The 14,930-nt window shown below is 41.8% G+C and overlaps 1 protein-coding gene across 1 annotated transcript in view; it reads left to right on the top strand.

Annotated features, from left to right (window-relative positions):
• KDR (kinase insert domain receptor) overlaps positions 1-6,666 on the top strand; it is a 41,642-nt gene extending 34,976 nt beyond the window's left edge. Inside the window, exons 28-30 of the mRNA NM_001048024.1 lie at positions 3,981-4,080; positions 4,593-4,678; positions 6,444-6,666. Coding sequence (NP_001041489.1) covers positions 3,981-4,080; positions 4,593-4,678; positions 6,444-6,666 — 409 coding nt within the window. The remainder of the gene's footprint in view (positions 1-3,980; positions 4,081-4,592; positions 4,679-6,443) is intronic.
• Positions 6,667-14,930: the final 8,264 nt, after the last annotated feature.

Here is a 14,930-nt window from a genome sequence, read left to right as displayed (position 1 = left end):
TATGGAGCTCTAGGTTAGCCAGACTGCCAGGTGGCGGGCCAGGGGGCCCCCTGGACGGTTCCATAGAGTGGCAGGAACACTGCTGGAGTGGGTGGAAGCCAACAAGTAAACTGCCCATTACATTTATGCCAAGAGCTTTGAGTGTTTCTCAAAGAACTTTTCCTTCTGTTATCAGATTTTGCCTACACGATAACTCTCAGAGTTAGGCAAGGTAGGAAAACTATTATCTTTCTTGATGTAGATGGTGGACGTGAGGCTCAGAGCCGTCACTTGGCAAAAATAAACAATTGTGGTTAAAGATCCAGGTTTCAGTGTCCAACAGAACTGGTTGGATTACTAAGTCTGTCTCTTAGTGACCTGGACATCTTCACTGGGACCCAGGTGAAGACGCTGGTGTTTCAAAATGATTATTTTGAGAATTGCATGGTATAATGTATTTCTCATGTGCCCGGCACCTAGACAGCACCCCATACAGGATAGCTATTATGCAAGCTGCTTAAAATCACATCCCTATGACGAATCTGGTTCCTCCCATACCTCTCTCAGTCCTGTTTACTGCCACACCAAGGAGGGGCCCTCAGACAGAGACGTCAATGAACTGAAAGCCCAGTTAGTTCCACTCTCATGTTAAAAACCAGTAGTTCCACTCTCATGTTAAAAACCCCCTACTTCAAGCTCGGCTGGCCTTCTGGTTGGTAATTATTCCTGCAGCACCACTGCCTTCTTTATCAGCAAGCCATTGGATCGCGAACTCTATGCCTTGGGTTTTTTGTGACCAGGTGGAGGGAGGGCCCGAGCGGCAGTCTCTTGGCTCGCTTGGACGTTTTGCATATGGTGCCGAGAGTCGATGAAGTCATGTTTGTGTAATGGAAGTGCCAAGTGCAATGTTGGATCTGAATCAGGGCTGCTAACATTTATCCCCAGAAGCATGGACAAATGTGACACCACACTCTGAACATAGGCCTGGCTCCTATTTTCTGGCTACGATTTTCGTATTGGTCTTTCCAGTCCTGTTTCTCTTTTATCCAGCCATAATTTGAAAAATAAAATGGAAATTGGAATCTTTTGTCTTCACCCCCCCCCCCACTGGCTTAACCCCCTGCCACCCTTTTTCCTTTTATAAAAACAAGACTCCAGCCATCACATTTTAATTATCTGGGTTAAAGGAAATGCAGAATTGAGGCATCTGCACATGGCACACCTCATTTGGAGGCTCTCTTTTGGAGGCTCTCTGCTTCCCTGGGGAGACCAGAGATGAGGCTGAGGTGCTTCTCAGCAGACTCATTCTGTTCTTTCCCCATCTCCAGTCAGGTAGAAAAGCTGATGAGTCTTTCTCATTTGCTTCCTCTTTATAGTTTTTAATCTCATTGCGTCATAAATAGAGCTGGACGGAGACATCACAGTGGGCATCAACCTCATGATTTGTTGCCCCTTTAAATTATTTAAAAGTATTTGTTCAACATTTATTTAGAGAAGAGGTCAAGAGATGTGGGGGGGAAAGGTGAACGGGACAGATCGCTAGTGTCTAGACTCAGCTTTGTCTCTAATTTCCCCTGTGGATTAGCTCTGGCCCCAAGTTTGCATGCTTTCTGCAAGAAAACACGTATTAATTGGACTCATCTTTCTTTGAGGGCAGTTTGGGGACCATCTGTGGTGACTCCATCATTTCCCCCCGGGGAGTTTCACCTCCCACTCCAAGCAGCTTATCAAAGATTTCTTTTCTCTCCCAGAGAAAGGTTTTGGCACACACCATTTTTCTTCATTTTGGTTAATTGCTGGTGATGATTAAGTGCTCCTTGTGGATGGATGTCTGGGACAGCCCCCTGGCTAGATGTTCCTGAATTTGGCTGTGATAGGACTGCTGGAAGTGAAACTGTCCATTCTCCTCCTTCTGTCTTCTCCCCCGTGCTGGTCCCACCGCACAGTCAGTGCCTGCGTGGGAGAGAACAGTGCTGTACACACAGTAGGTGCTTAATAAGGACTTGAACCATCATGTCCATTGTTCTCTTCTACTTTTCCCTTTCTGATATTTCCCAAGGGAGTCACTGTGGAGTAGGGCAGGAAAACAGTGGCCTTTACCATCTGAAGGCCAATTTCGAATCCCAGTCCTAGGCATTTCTGTCCTAAGTCGGAGCTTCCTCAACTCTTTTCTCCAAGGCAGCCACATTATTGCCCAGGTTCAGCCCCTCTGGTTGATTCTATCTGCTGTATATCTCTGGAATCTGTCTACTTCTCCAAACCCTGTGGGCATCACCTCTCTTGGGCAGGGTGCCCTTCTTTCTCCTAGAGACATGAAAAAGAGCCCCCCTGAGTGGTCTCACTGCCAATTTCACCTTCCTCTACCCCGAGCCATCTCTCTAAAGGGCACATCCGACTTTGCCAGTGTCATGCTTCGGGTTCTTCACTGGCTTCTCATGACCCAAAGAGTCTAGTTATGTGATTTGGGGCAAGTTCCTTAACCTTTCTATGTCTCGGTTTCCTCTTCTGAAGTTGAGATAGTAATACCCACCCCTACGGATACCATTTCTGAAGATGCTATGAAGCAATGGTTGAGGAGCATTTAGCACAGTGCCTGGCACGTCGTAGATTCTCAGTAAAGGATTCCTGAGTGATTGAATCAATGAATGATTAACTGTGGTACCAATAGGTTTTAGCGACAGCCACTTTTAGGGACTGCACTCAGGAGAAGTGGGCTTTTCTCTGTCTCTTTATATATTGGGTCTTCTTTCTTGTGGAGTTTCTTGAGTGAGGATGTCACTGGGGAACATCATTTTCTCCTCTCTGTAAAGGGGAGGAATCAGCCTCCTGGGTCAGGGCAGGGAGACTCAATTTCTATTCTCCTCCTTTGGCTCCAGTGTGTCCTCACCCCACTTGGTCACAGAAAACACAGGAACATGTAACATGCCCAAAAGCCTGCCTGTGGAGAAATATGCTGTATACACATGGAGAGTGAATTTGCTGTCCCTTGTGAAAAGGACTTCCCTTCTTGCCACTTGGGCTGTTGGTGCTTTTTACATAATCAAACTCATCCAAAGCTGGCACCCCCAGGAAACAGATGATATGTTGTCTAACAAGTCCTATTCTTTGAACTCCTGAAGGACATGGGTACCTTCAAGGGAGGAAAACAAGCTTTAGCTGATAGAGCGTCATTCTTTCTAAGAACCCTTGCCACCCACATCATTCATCCTCCAGATACCTCTGTGAGTGAGGGAGAGAAAGCTATTGCCAACACATTTTAAAGACGAGGCAACAGAGGCATGGAAATATTCATGACTTTCCCAAGTTTGTGTAGTCAGTGATGGACTTTGAAATAGAACATCTCATGACTCTTGAACCACTGCCTTTTCCCAAGACCAGCAGTTCTGTGGGCAGAAAATAGGAGATTGTGAGACTCAGCTCCCCCTATACACGCACACACACACTAAGCCTCTATTACATGCAGAAGGAGGAGGTTGTCTCCAGATCCTGCTGGGTTCAGTGTCTTTTACAGAACCCAGGTGAGATCCAGTGAGATCTGCAGGTGTTTCCTCTGGCCATCTTTCACTGAATGGTTGCTCTGCGGGCATTCTCTAGAAAAACTTTCCTGGAGGTGGCCAGGAAGATGTGTAACACTGTAATATGTCGAGAGCCCAGTGGAGGATTCTCAGGCAATCAGGAAACCAGGCAGAAGGCAGCTGATTACTTAGTTTGCTGATGTTGTCTGTAGTCCAGCCCCGGCCCTCAGAAGTAGGATTCAAAGGAACAGGAGCTCATCGAGGTCCCTCACTTAGATTATACTTTTAAATAGGCCCTCACAGGAAATGAAGCCTCCACTGTGTGCTAGCAGAGAAAGATTTTTGTTTTGTTTTTTTCTTTTTCCAAAGGATGTTTTGAAGGTTGCTATTAAACTTGTGGTTGAAAGATAATGAACTCAGGTATCACTTTTGGTCTCTGCAGCCAAATATACCACCACCCAAATATAAATATTGGTTCTTTTGCAGCCAGTATCTGCAGAACAGTAAGCGAAAGAGCCGGCCCGTGAGTGTAAAAACATTTGAAGATATCCCATTGGAAGAACCAGAAGTAAAAGTAATCCCAGATGTAAGTACATCTTTTAAAAATAGTCTTTAAAATAACACAAAGGATGAAATATTAGCTAGATAAATATTAGCCTAAGCATTAGAGTCTTGGAGCCTCATTACAAAGGTATGTGTCATGGGGTCATTATGGAGATGGAACTGATCAGTAGCCCCCCGCCCCCCTCCCATTGGTTTTTCCATAAGGACAGCCTCTGGTCCAATGTTCTAGATGGTCTAGCTTCATGCCCAGTTCCACTCAAGTGTAAATGGTATCGTTGTGAAAAGAAGGATGGCAAAAGGTCTCCTCAGCTGCTTCTTCCTAAATTCTTCTTCTCTTCTAGGGCTGGGTTTACTACTAGGAAGCAGTTGTTTCTCCCTGTAGCTGGCACAGTTTCTGGCTACGATATCTTTGCCTCCCTCTGTGGAACACTGGGAGCATACTGTCTGATAGATGGGTTAAGAAATCATTTTAATTAAGTAGTTGGTCAGTGTGCACACTCAATCAACCATGCCATCTCCTTGTCTCTTAAAAAGGACAACCAGACGGACAGTGGTATGGTCCTTGCCTCAGAAGAGCTGAAAACCCTGGAAGACAGAACCAAATTAGCTCCATCTTTTAGGTAAGGCTCAGCCAAATAGAAAAGACAAATGTCGATAGGAATTTTCAGAAGGAACTTAGAACTTTCAATGTCGATGCGGTTTTCCCTTTTTGTGTCTTTGTTGGTTAGGCAAATTTGCATCAACTGAACTGATAAAGAACTAAAACTAATCAAACAAATTATGTGGCACATCTGAAAAAGAATCTGAAATTAATTAGGGGCTTTGGTCAGTTCTTATGAGCATTTATGAATACCAGGGAATTTTTATGTTTGTATGGTCAGTGGTTTGTATGGCACTGGCTGGATAACAAAGGTCATTGGATATAATCCCTCGAATTGAAGTGATTAAAATCTTTGTGGACTCTGAAGAGTTTTCAAACCTGTACCTAAATGAGCACATCTGTCTTTAGAAGTCTGATGCGTAAATAAGCCCACATCTATTTATTTGAGATACTTCAACGTTATTGGCTGAATTATGTGGCTTATTATTATTATTGGCTTCCTTGTGGGAAAAATATTAAATTTGGTTGTGAATATGATTTCCTCCAGGTGGTTCTGTAGGAATCTTGTTTTGAATAGATATATTTGCTTTTAACCTAACAAATAAATGAAAATCTCTATAAAAATAGCAAGATGAAGAGCAGTTATTTATTTGCTAGGGAGCTCACTCTAGGTGAGAATTGAGAAGACTTTGATGTGCTTGTAACCAAACTATTATGTAAAGTGGGAACACCCATGGGTTGTTGAGGGATGTTCATGTAAAGAAAAAAGAATCAAAATGAGCCATTAAAACAAACACTTTTATCATTTGCTTTAGACCTAAAGTGAGAAATGGGTAGAGCCTATCATAGGTTTCATTCATTGATTTAAAAATATATTTATTCAGCAGTGACTATGTGCCAGGTACCATGCCATTGTTTGAGATACTAAACTCGTTTTATTGAGGCTGGAGTGAAAGAAAAATCATGTTTCTAGTCATTTGAAATGACTTTTAAACTGTATATGGACATAGAGTTAATGAAATCCTTTTGTAGTTTTTAACACGAATAACTTGATAAAACACATGTTAAGGGGAAAACCTCACACCTCAGACTGGCTTGAGAAACTGTAAATCCTAAAGTTTTAGGTCGGCACAGCCTACACTTTTGGGCTGTGACATAATTATGGTCTGTCATGATTCCACACCGTTGAAAACATTCTCTAGTTGCTGCTGAGTGATCCAGGCCCTCGGTCCTTCCAAAGAATGTGGCTTTGATGAGCAAAAAGCAGTTTTTGACAGTCAGGCTTGATTGCACACACGCTTCAACATATTCAAGTTTAAAATTGCTCAAGAACTTTATTAACACTGCACACATGCCGTGTAATCCCCAGTGGACACAGTGAGGCAAGCAGCCTCGGACTCAGAACATCCCAATTTCCTTTCACATCGTCCAAGAGTCCCCTTGGCTCCTATCACTGTATACAAACCTGTCAATCTTCCACGCCATAAAAATGCTCCATCCGTCGGAGCCTTTGCGTAACTCCAGAGAACTGCCTTTCATCTCATCACAGGCTTGAAAGACTTGGACCTGAATGAGAGGACTTATCTGCAACTGCGAGCTCATGCTAGTACCTGAAAATAGACATGGTCTGAGCAAACCTGATACGTTGATTAACAAGTGGGAGAGATAGGGGCTGGTGTCTCTGGGGAGATTACAGCCCACATGGGGTCAGGAATGGGTTTAGGGTAAGAGGGGAAGACTTGCCTTCCCTCCACCAACTCATCTGGTTGTCCTTTCTTCTGCAGTGGACTGATGCCCAGCAAGAGCAAGGAGTCTGTGGCATCCGAAGGCTCTAACCAAACGAGTGGCTACCAGTCCGGCTATCACTCCGATGACACGGATACCACTGTGTACTCCAGCGAGGAGGCCGAACTTTTAAAGCTGATGGAGATTGGACCACAAGCTGGCAGTGCAGCCCAGATTCTCCAGCCTGACTCTGGGCCCACATTGAGCTCTCCTCCTGTTTAAAAGGAGGCTCCCACGTCCCCCACTCCTGGAAATCACATGAGAGGTGCTGCTCAGATTTTCAAGTGTCGTTCTTTCCATCACTAGGAAGTAGCCACATTTGATTTTCATTTCAAAAAAAAAAAAAAAAAAAAAAAGGGACCTCAGACTGCAGGGAGCCAGTCCCCTAGGCATTTCCTGAGAAGATGTTTGTGACTCAAGAATGTGTTTGTGCTTTCTACCAGTGTTGGCCTTCTGTGTATGCATTTAAAAGCGTGTCTGATGCCCCTGACTGTGGGTCTCCCCGTGGGTTATAACAAAAGGAGTTCAAGAAATGGCTGCATCTGTCCATGAAGTGGCAACACCTGGGGAGTTGACACCTCTCTGTAAAACCAGAAGATAAACTGGGCAATGCAAGTGCTTTAGGTGTTGAAAATGGGAAAGACCTTTAGGGCCGAGTCCACCCAAGACCCTTTGTTTGAGATATGGGTCCTGAGCCAAGTCTTACGTGTGGGGTTTGGATTGACAGAAAGGAAGACGTTGGCTTGCTCTGAGAGCACGCTGGAGCCTGCGGATGCATTGTGTTGGCCGTTGTGGAGGTGGGCATGGGGTCTGTGAGGAAATGTAAAGGGCTTCAGATGAGGTTACTGGTTTTAGAAGGTTGCGTGCTCTTCCCGGTTGGGCTAAATGAGAGCTCCTTGGGCTGTTTCCGACTCCTAATGAGAGTGCCTTCCGGACTCTTACGCGTCTCCTGGCCAAGCCCCAGGAAGGAAATGATGCAGCTCTGGCTCCTTGTCTCCCAGGCCGATCCTTTATTCAGAGCACCATAAAGAAAGGACATTCAGACGGAGGCTCCCTGTCGTGTTGAAGAGTTCTGATTGTATAAACCAGCTTCTGGTGTCTTCTGGGTGAATACCCACATATCTGTCCTGATGTGATATATGTCTGAGCCTGAATGCAGTAGGTTCCGTATCAAGCTGTGGTGTCAAAGCTTCAGGAAGGATTTTACTCTTTGGTTCCTTCTCCCTTCCCTGAACCTTCCCCCTCTCTTCACCCCAATCCGTCAGTATCTTAGTAATTTGGCCTCTACACTCTAGTAAAAGCTGATTTGGTTTGTTCACTCTCTGAAGGACTGTTAGCCAGATTTCAAAATTATTTTATAGCCAAAGTTTTAACAACATCTATTCTATTATTTAGACTTTTAACACGTAAAGCTATTTCTACTGGTTTCTGCCCTTGTTCTTTCCTTTTTAAAAAAGAAAATGTATTTTCCATTTGGTACCATAGTGTGAGATGCTGGGAACCATGACTGTAAAACATGCTATGGCACATATATTTATAGTCTGTTTATGTAGAAACAAATGTAATATATTAAAACCTTATATTATATATGATGAACTTTGTACTATTCACATTTTATATCAGTATTATGTAGCATAACAAAGGCCGTAATGCTTTCAGCAGTTGATGCCATTTTATTAAAAAAAAATGGAAAAACTTAAATGAGTCCCTTTGCAAGGCTGCATTTCTGTTCTTATCATTTCTCTCACTTCTAAAGTGGAGGAGGGGAAATCAGACACAACTACCACGTGGCTTTTCATTTTGAATTGTTTCCTTATTCTTCCTATAAAATATATTTTCGCAGTTTATACTTTTTTAAACCAATAAATGCATGCTTAGTAAAAAAAAAATACGACTATTTTGAGGGAAAGTACTTCTGACTTGAGGTGTAGCTGCTTCTCCCTTTCCTCTTTTTTTTGCACCAATAATTCACTCACATGTGGACTCTCATTATATTCTGAGCACCTTTGAGATTCTGAAAACAGGGACTGAGAGATAGAAGTACTCCCACAGTATCTGTGGCCCTCCAGTCAATCCTGTGGCTGTGACTATTGCCAACCCTTAAAATCAGAGGGCGAGAGATTCCCGAGACAGATGGAACATACTTGTGGTTTTCAATGATGACTCTATACTCAAGAGTGTCAGAACATCAGACGCAACATTACCATTTCCAGTGATTCAGTGATCACTAAAGATCACTGGCACCCAGGAGTGGCCCTACTCTTCGTGGTATTTTTTTTATACAAGTGTTGCAATATTTATATAGTCAAGTATACCTATCGTTTATTAAAAGATTTCATTTATTTATTTATTTTAGAGCCCATGAGCAGGGAGAGGGGCAGAGGGAGAGGGAGAAAATTTCAAGCAGGTTGCTGCTGAGTGTGAAGCCCCAAATGGGGTTTGATCCCATGACACCAAGATCATGACTTGAGCCGAAATCAAGAGTTGGATGCTCAACTGACTAAGCCTCTCAAACATACTTGTCATTTTTTTATGACTTCTGGGTTTCTAAATCTTAGTGGAGAAAGTTTTCTCAGTTCTAAAATAAATTTGAAATGTTCTTATTATGCTTAAATCTATTTGGCATTTATTTTTGTATATGGAGTGAGGTAGGAATCTGGCGTTGTTTTCTTCAAGTAGTTGTCGATCACAGCGAGTAGTCTTAATTAAATACACCTCTTTCCCTCCATGGTTGGAGGAATAACGCATTGCACCATTTTCCATCCCTATCATCTCATTGAGACATTCTGTACAGTATTATGATGGAGGAGAGAGTGGCCCTGGGCGTGCGTGATTCCTGGGGCAGCGCTTACAGATGTGGGCTGCTGGCCAGGATTCGATTCTTGGGTTAGAGGCTCTGATAGACATTGTTATAACATTGTTATAACCATTGGTCAGGCCTGACCTCCTCTATTCCTGTTATGACAGTGTCATCCAGTAAATGAATGGAAGAAGAGTCTAGGTGGTTCAAGATAGAGACGCCTTCATAGGAAAACAGAATTTCCTCATTTTAGGAAAAAAGAGATTTTGTTTCTCATAAGCGGCCCCTGGCACTGTCTCCAATGCTGGGAATTTGGATTCAGCTGAAACTTCACACTTTATAAAGAAATACTTTCAGCACCTCAGGCAGAATGATTAGGGGGTGAGGTTTGGCTCTCTCCTTCCTCTCTCTTCTGTCGTCCATGCTCCTTGTTCTTAGCTCCTTTTCTCTCCTCATTTGCCCTTGTGTTGAAGAGAACTTTGTGGCTTTTGAAAGTGCTTCCTGCATGGTCTTATTTTCAGAGCTTTAATTGGAGGCATTTGGTGTGTTTGAGGTGAGGCCACCCCCTCCCTTTTGCTCCTGGCCTCCGTCCTCTTCCTTTACTTGCTTTGTTCTTCTGCCTCCTTTCAAACTCCTCTGGCCCTTCCCTTTCCATTTCTCTCTTTCTACTAACCTGTCTCTGTGCTGCACCCTCCGGCCCCACCCACTGCAGCCTTTCACCTCCACTGGGGGTGGGGTGGGGGGGCAGGACAGGGAGAGCTGTGGGGAATTTAAGTTCCTATCCGCTAAGTTTTCCTATCAAGGAACATTCCTTGGTCCTTTTCAATGAAAAAAAGTAGAAAAGTAAAAAAATCTCAAACCTACAAATTTGTAGTTAATCCTATTTTCCTGTTTCCTCTTAACATGTCTTTCTTTCTACCTCTTATTCACATATTAATCTCCAAGATGATAAAATGTAAGCAAACCCAGGAAGCTAAAACCTTTGAGAGATTGGCTTTTCATATACACCTTTGCACATGTACATGCCCTTTCCCTGTAGCAGCAGTAGGTAGGTAGTGAACATAGCTCAAAGGGGGTTCTAATCTGTTCTAATCTAACCTAATTGCCTAATCTAATCTAATCTAATCTGCTCATACCCCTCTTTCACTTATGTCTAAGTGAAAATCTGGGCAGTCTTCATGAAAGCAGTCTTTTTTCTTTTTTAAGTAGTCTCCACACCCAGTATGGAGCCCAATGTGTGACTCAAACTCACCCTAAGATCAAGACCTGAGCTGAGATCAAGAATCGGACACTTAATGACTGAGCCACCCAGGTGCCCTGAAAACAGTTTTACGTCCAGTTTTTTTTTGGGATAAGTTACAGAATTCTCCTAAGGGATAACGAAATTAAAAAGGTAAATAAAGTCATTTACTGTGATTTTGCTGAGAGTGGAGAGAAGTGAGGAATCTAAGAAGAGCAATCCAAAGAGAAATTCAATAGCCACAGTGGCCTGAAGCTCTGGAGCTAATGTAGTAGAACATAACAGCCCCAGCTGAGGTCTGCTCAGAGATAAGGGCTCTGAGAGGGAAAAAAAATGTAGTCTAATGAAACTATGGATAAAGCAACTATTACAATAAATTGTGATTGATATCAAGCAAATATTAGTAAGAAGGCATCAAATTGAACTTTAGGCTTTATTTTCTTCTATGTACGACCTCTATGTATCATCTCAACACCTCTAAAAACAACATTAAATTCAGTAGTTTCTTCAAATGTTTTTGTTTAGAAATAAAATAATGAAAATAGGTGGACTAATTTTTTTTTTCAGCTTCACTCATTTATTCCAAAGACTATAGAACCTATGATCAGTGTCCTTACCGACAAGCATAGTTACCAATAGCAATGACAGTGAACCCTCATACCTTAATTGTTTGAAGCCCAACTTTTGGATACATTGCAGTAGAAAAGGGGCAGAGAATAAAAAAACTGGACTTTGCTCTGGTATTGTTCCATTTGCTGTGTTTGTCCTCTTCTTCAGGAAGTGCTGTTTAGAGAGAATAACTTAAGGAATGTGGGTTGGGTTATTCCCAGCTAAAGGTACTCTCACTGCCTGAGTGAGCCAGTGTGAAGCCCGTGGGATATGGGGCATGTGATGACTCATCGAGAGCCCTCTGAGCTACTGTTACCTGCTGCTCTGCATGGGGCATCACTTGGGCTGACATGCCTTATCCTGGTGACGAGGATTGAAAACATTCCATTCATTGCCACAGAGAAAACACGAATGGAAATGAAAATCCAGATGCAAAGTGGGGAATTCAGGCTAGATATATGGTGAGCAACAACAACTCCCCTTCATTCCCCTCATTGACAAGAAAGCTGGCAGACAGTATCCTGAAGCACACATTGGAAAAAAGCAAGGCCTTCCATAGAAATCAAATACCAAGATTCAGCCCTTACTACTTACTACACTTATAAAGCAAGTACTATTTTGTTTGTTTATATTTAACCGTACTTATAAAAAACTTACAATGTGCCAGATACTCTTTTTAGGTTTATTAATATTAATTCATGCAATTAATAAGGACCTTGAAGAAAGATGTAGGCATCACAAGGTAGACCAAGTGGCAAGCGAGACAAGGATACATAAAAGGATCCTCACTGATGATTTCAACGAGTGTTTGGTAAGCATTTATGATGTGCTGGTTACCTTAGCAGGCAGTGGTCCTAACTATTCCCTTAGCTGCATGGGTTAAGAGTTCTCAACAAAACCAAAGAGAGAAGGACCTCCAATCTTATTCCAGAACATAAGATTGCATATCCTTATGATCTCACCTTAAATTGATCATAGTTCCCATTATTGGCTCATTGTTTATTCAGTCATTCTTTTTTAAAAAAGATGTTATTTATTTATTCAGGAGAGACACACAGAGAGAGGCAGAAACATAGGCAGAGGGAGAAGCTGGCTCCCTATGGGGAGCCTGATGCGGGACTTGATCCTAGAACCCTGGAACCACGCCCTGAGCCAAAGGCAGACACTCAACCACTGAGCCACCCAGGTGCTGCTGAATTCAGTTCTTCTTGAATAAAGTTCTGAGTTAAAAAACCCTTGTAGGCACTGTCATACATAGATCCACCATGGAGGGACTTAACCTGACGTTAGAGTCAGGATACTCATTAGAGAAACCAGGTAAGATGCCATATCACAGAGGGTTGAAGAAATTAGGCTTATATTTGTCTGGTTCACCTCATGTTGCAAAATTTGCATTTGGCTCGTATAGCAAGATGAGATTCTGATGGGGCTCCAGAATTCTAAGTTGGCAGGCATAGTATGGCAACACAGAAAGAACCTTTGGTTTTATCATAAGTAACATTGTGTGGTCCTTTATACCGCGGCTCTATGTTTTAAACATTTCTAATGGATGAAAATCCAAAGTACAGAAAGAATAAATTCCATCATTGTTATTAGTTTTACTAGGAATTCTTCAGTAGGGATTATTTTATATGACTTCTCCTTGGGTATTTAAAAATATTATCAGATAACATGCAACATTTCATAAGTACATCTGTTTCACAGATCAAAGTGTACTCCTGTATAAATTATCCTGAGCATCTCTTAAGTAACCTGCTCTCAAAGTCAATAGAAGTGAACTTTCTTCTATTCAATCATCGTGAATAGATCATGATATGTTGCTGTGCCTTTTTTCCGTCTGTCCTGTGTAGTATGGTTGGCAAATTGCCTTGAAGATCTGTCATGAAGAGAAAAAAAAGGGTCCTCATTCTTCTCTTATCACCCTTATTCATCAGCGAATTTCAGTGTTCTGCCCAGGTTTCGTTCTTGTAGTTGTTTGTACTGCAGGAGAGCTTTTGCTTCTTTGAGGAGCAAGACACAAGGATATCATGCCAGAAACCATTCCTGAGTCAGATCTCACAGAATTAGTAATGTAAACTTGTACCAGTGGGTATTAATTTTGGATGACATGTATCTTAGAGCAAGTTTAATCATGACATAATAGAACTTTTAGATAAATATATATTGTGGGTTTCACTTTACTCTATTTCATGGTGATAGATGTTTCAAGTAGCTCTACAGTCACTCAGACCTGAGTTGCTGGAAGAGCAGAGAACTAACCTTGATCATCTGCCCTTTGCTGTGCATTGAGCTATGCACTCCTCAGAATTATCTCACTGAATCTTTGCCATGGACCCTTGTGTTAGGTGCCATTATCACCATGTTGCATTTGAAGATCAGCAGTTAAGATTTGAAGCCCCAGCAAGTAAGGTGATGCCAGGATTAAATCCAGTCTACTTACACCTTGGGGACATGTTCATATTTGAGATAGGAACCAGGATGGAATCTTCTGTCTTGATGGAGGGCAACGAACTGACTCATCCTCTGATAAGTCAACTAACCAAATGAAAGGTACAAATTAAGGTGGCCTGGTACCTTTGAGTGTCTTAGTTAACATGTGTTGTCTCCAATATTCCCATCTTTCAGGCAGCTTTATCTATAAGATAAATCCACTAGATAATGACTAAACATAAAAGCTTAGTGTTGCAATAAACATCTAACCACCAGAGGAAAGACAGTGTGTTATTTACTAGCTCTATGGTCTTGGGTGAGTTACTTAACCTCTTTAGTCTTGCTTTCTTCATCTGAATGAGAATTAAAAGAGATACGTGTGCAAAGCACCTACCACACTACCTGATAGGTGGAAAGCATTCAATAGAGGTTAGTCATTATTATAGTCTTATGATGATGCCAGTGATATAAGTTAGGCAGATTTATAACTTGTTGAATGACATTTCTCAAGGATTTTTAATTTACCATTGACAAACTGGATGGGGGTCCAATGGAGCTTACTGGTATACCTGCTGTTTTAAATTTTAAAACTTGCATAAGGACTCTCATAGTGTGAGGAACAAATTGCTGGTTGACACGTGCCTGGGAAGACTGTATTGTGATAGAGTCAGGATTCAGAAAGACCTCGCTGGTCAGAATTCAAAAGCTGAGTCAAATAAATCAATTTGATTTTTCTGCAGTTTTGAGATGGGGCACCATGGCTGAACAACAACTTTAAACTGGTTGATAAATATCAGTTTGCCAAAATCAATTAGACAATGACCAATTTGCTAAAAATTAGTTTGCCAGTGACTAACTCATCAAGTTAAATTTACCAATAAAGGCAAAATCTTTAAGTATTATTTCTAAAGTTTACAACAATTTGTATTGAAGATTTGTATAGATGATTTCTGTGAAGTTGTAACAGATTGGTTTTTACTCTGTCTTCAGAATTTTATAGAATGCTCAATTTTTCAAAAGTTGATGGACATAGGCTTAAATTTCCCATGAATATATTTGATTGTTTTCAAGGATTCATTCATATTTATCAACTTCAGCATAAGATTATATATTACCATTAATATGAAAATTCTGTGAAGGGATCTAAGCTAATCACATCCATATGAAATGATGAATTTTTCTTACCAGTTGCTAGAAATGCCAGATTAAGGCTTACATGCCAGTTGAGGTATTAATGAAATGACATTCAAAAGAAAACAGAAGAACTCAAAAGGTGGTTGGCACAATTCCATTACATTAAGAATGTTAGCTCCATCAAGACAGACATTTGCCTATTTGGGTCACTGCTTTATCTCCAGTGTCTACAACAGTGCCTGACAATAGTAGGTTCGCCATTTGGAATGCAAT

Source organism: Canis lupus, chromosome 13 (assembly GCF_011100685.1).
Source record: "Canis lupus familiaris isolate Mischka breed German Shepherd chromosome 13, alternate assembly UU_Cfam_GSD_1.0, whole genome shotgun sequence".
Classification (NCBI taxonomy): domain Eukaryota; kingdom Metazoa; phylum Chordata; class Mammalia; order Carnivora; family Canidae; genus Canis; species Canis lupus.
The sequence above is the reverse complement of the archived record's forward strand: the minus strand, read 5'-3'. Positions and strand labels throughout refer to the sequence as shown.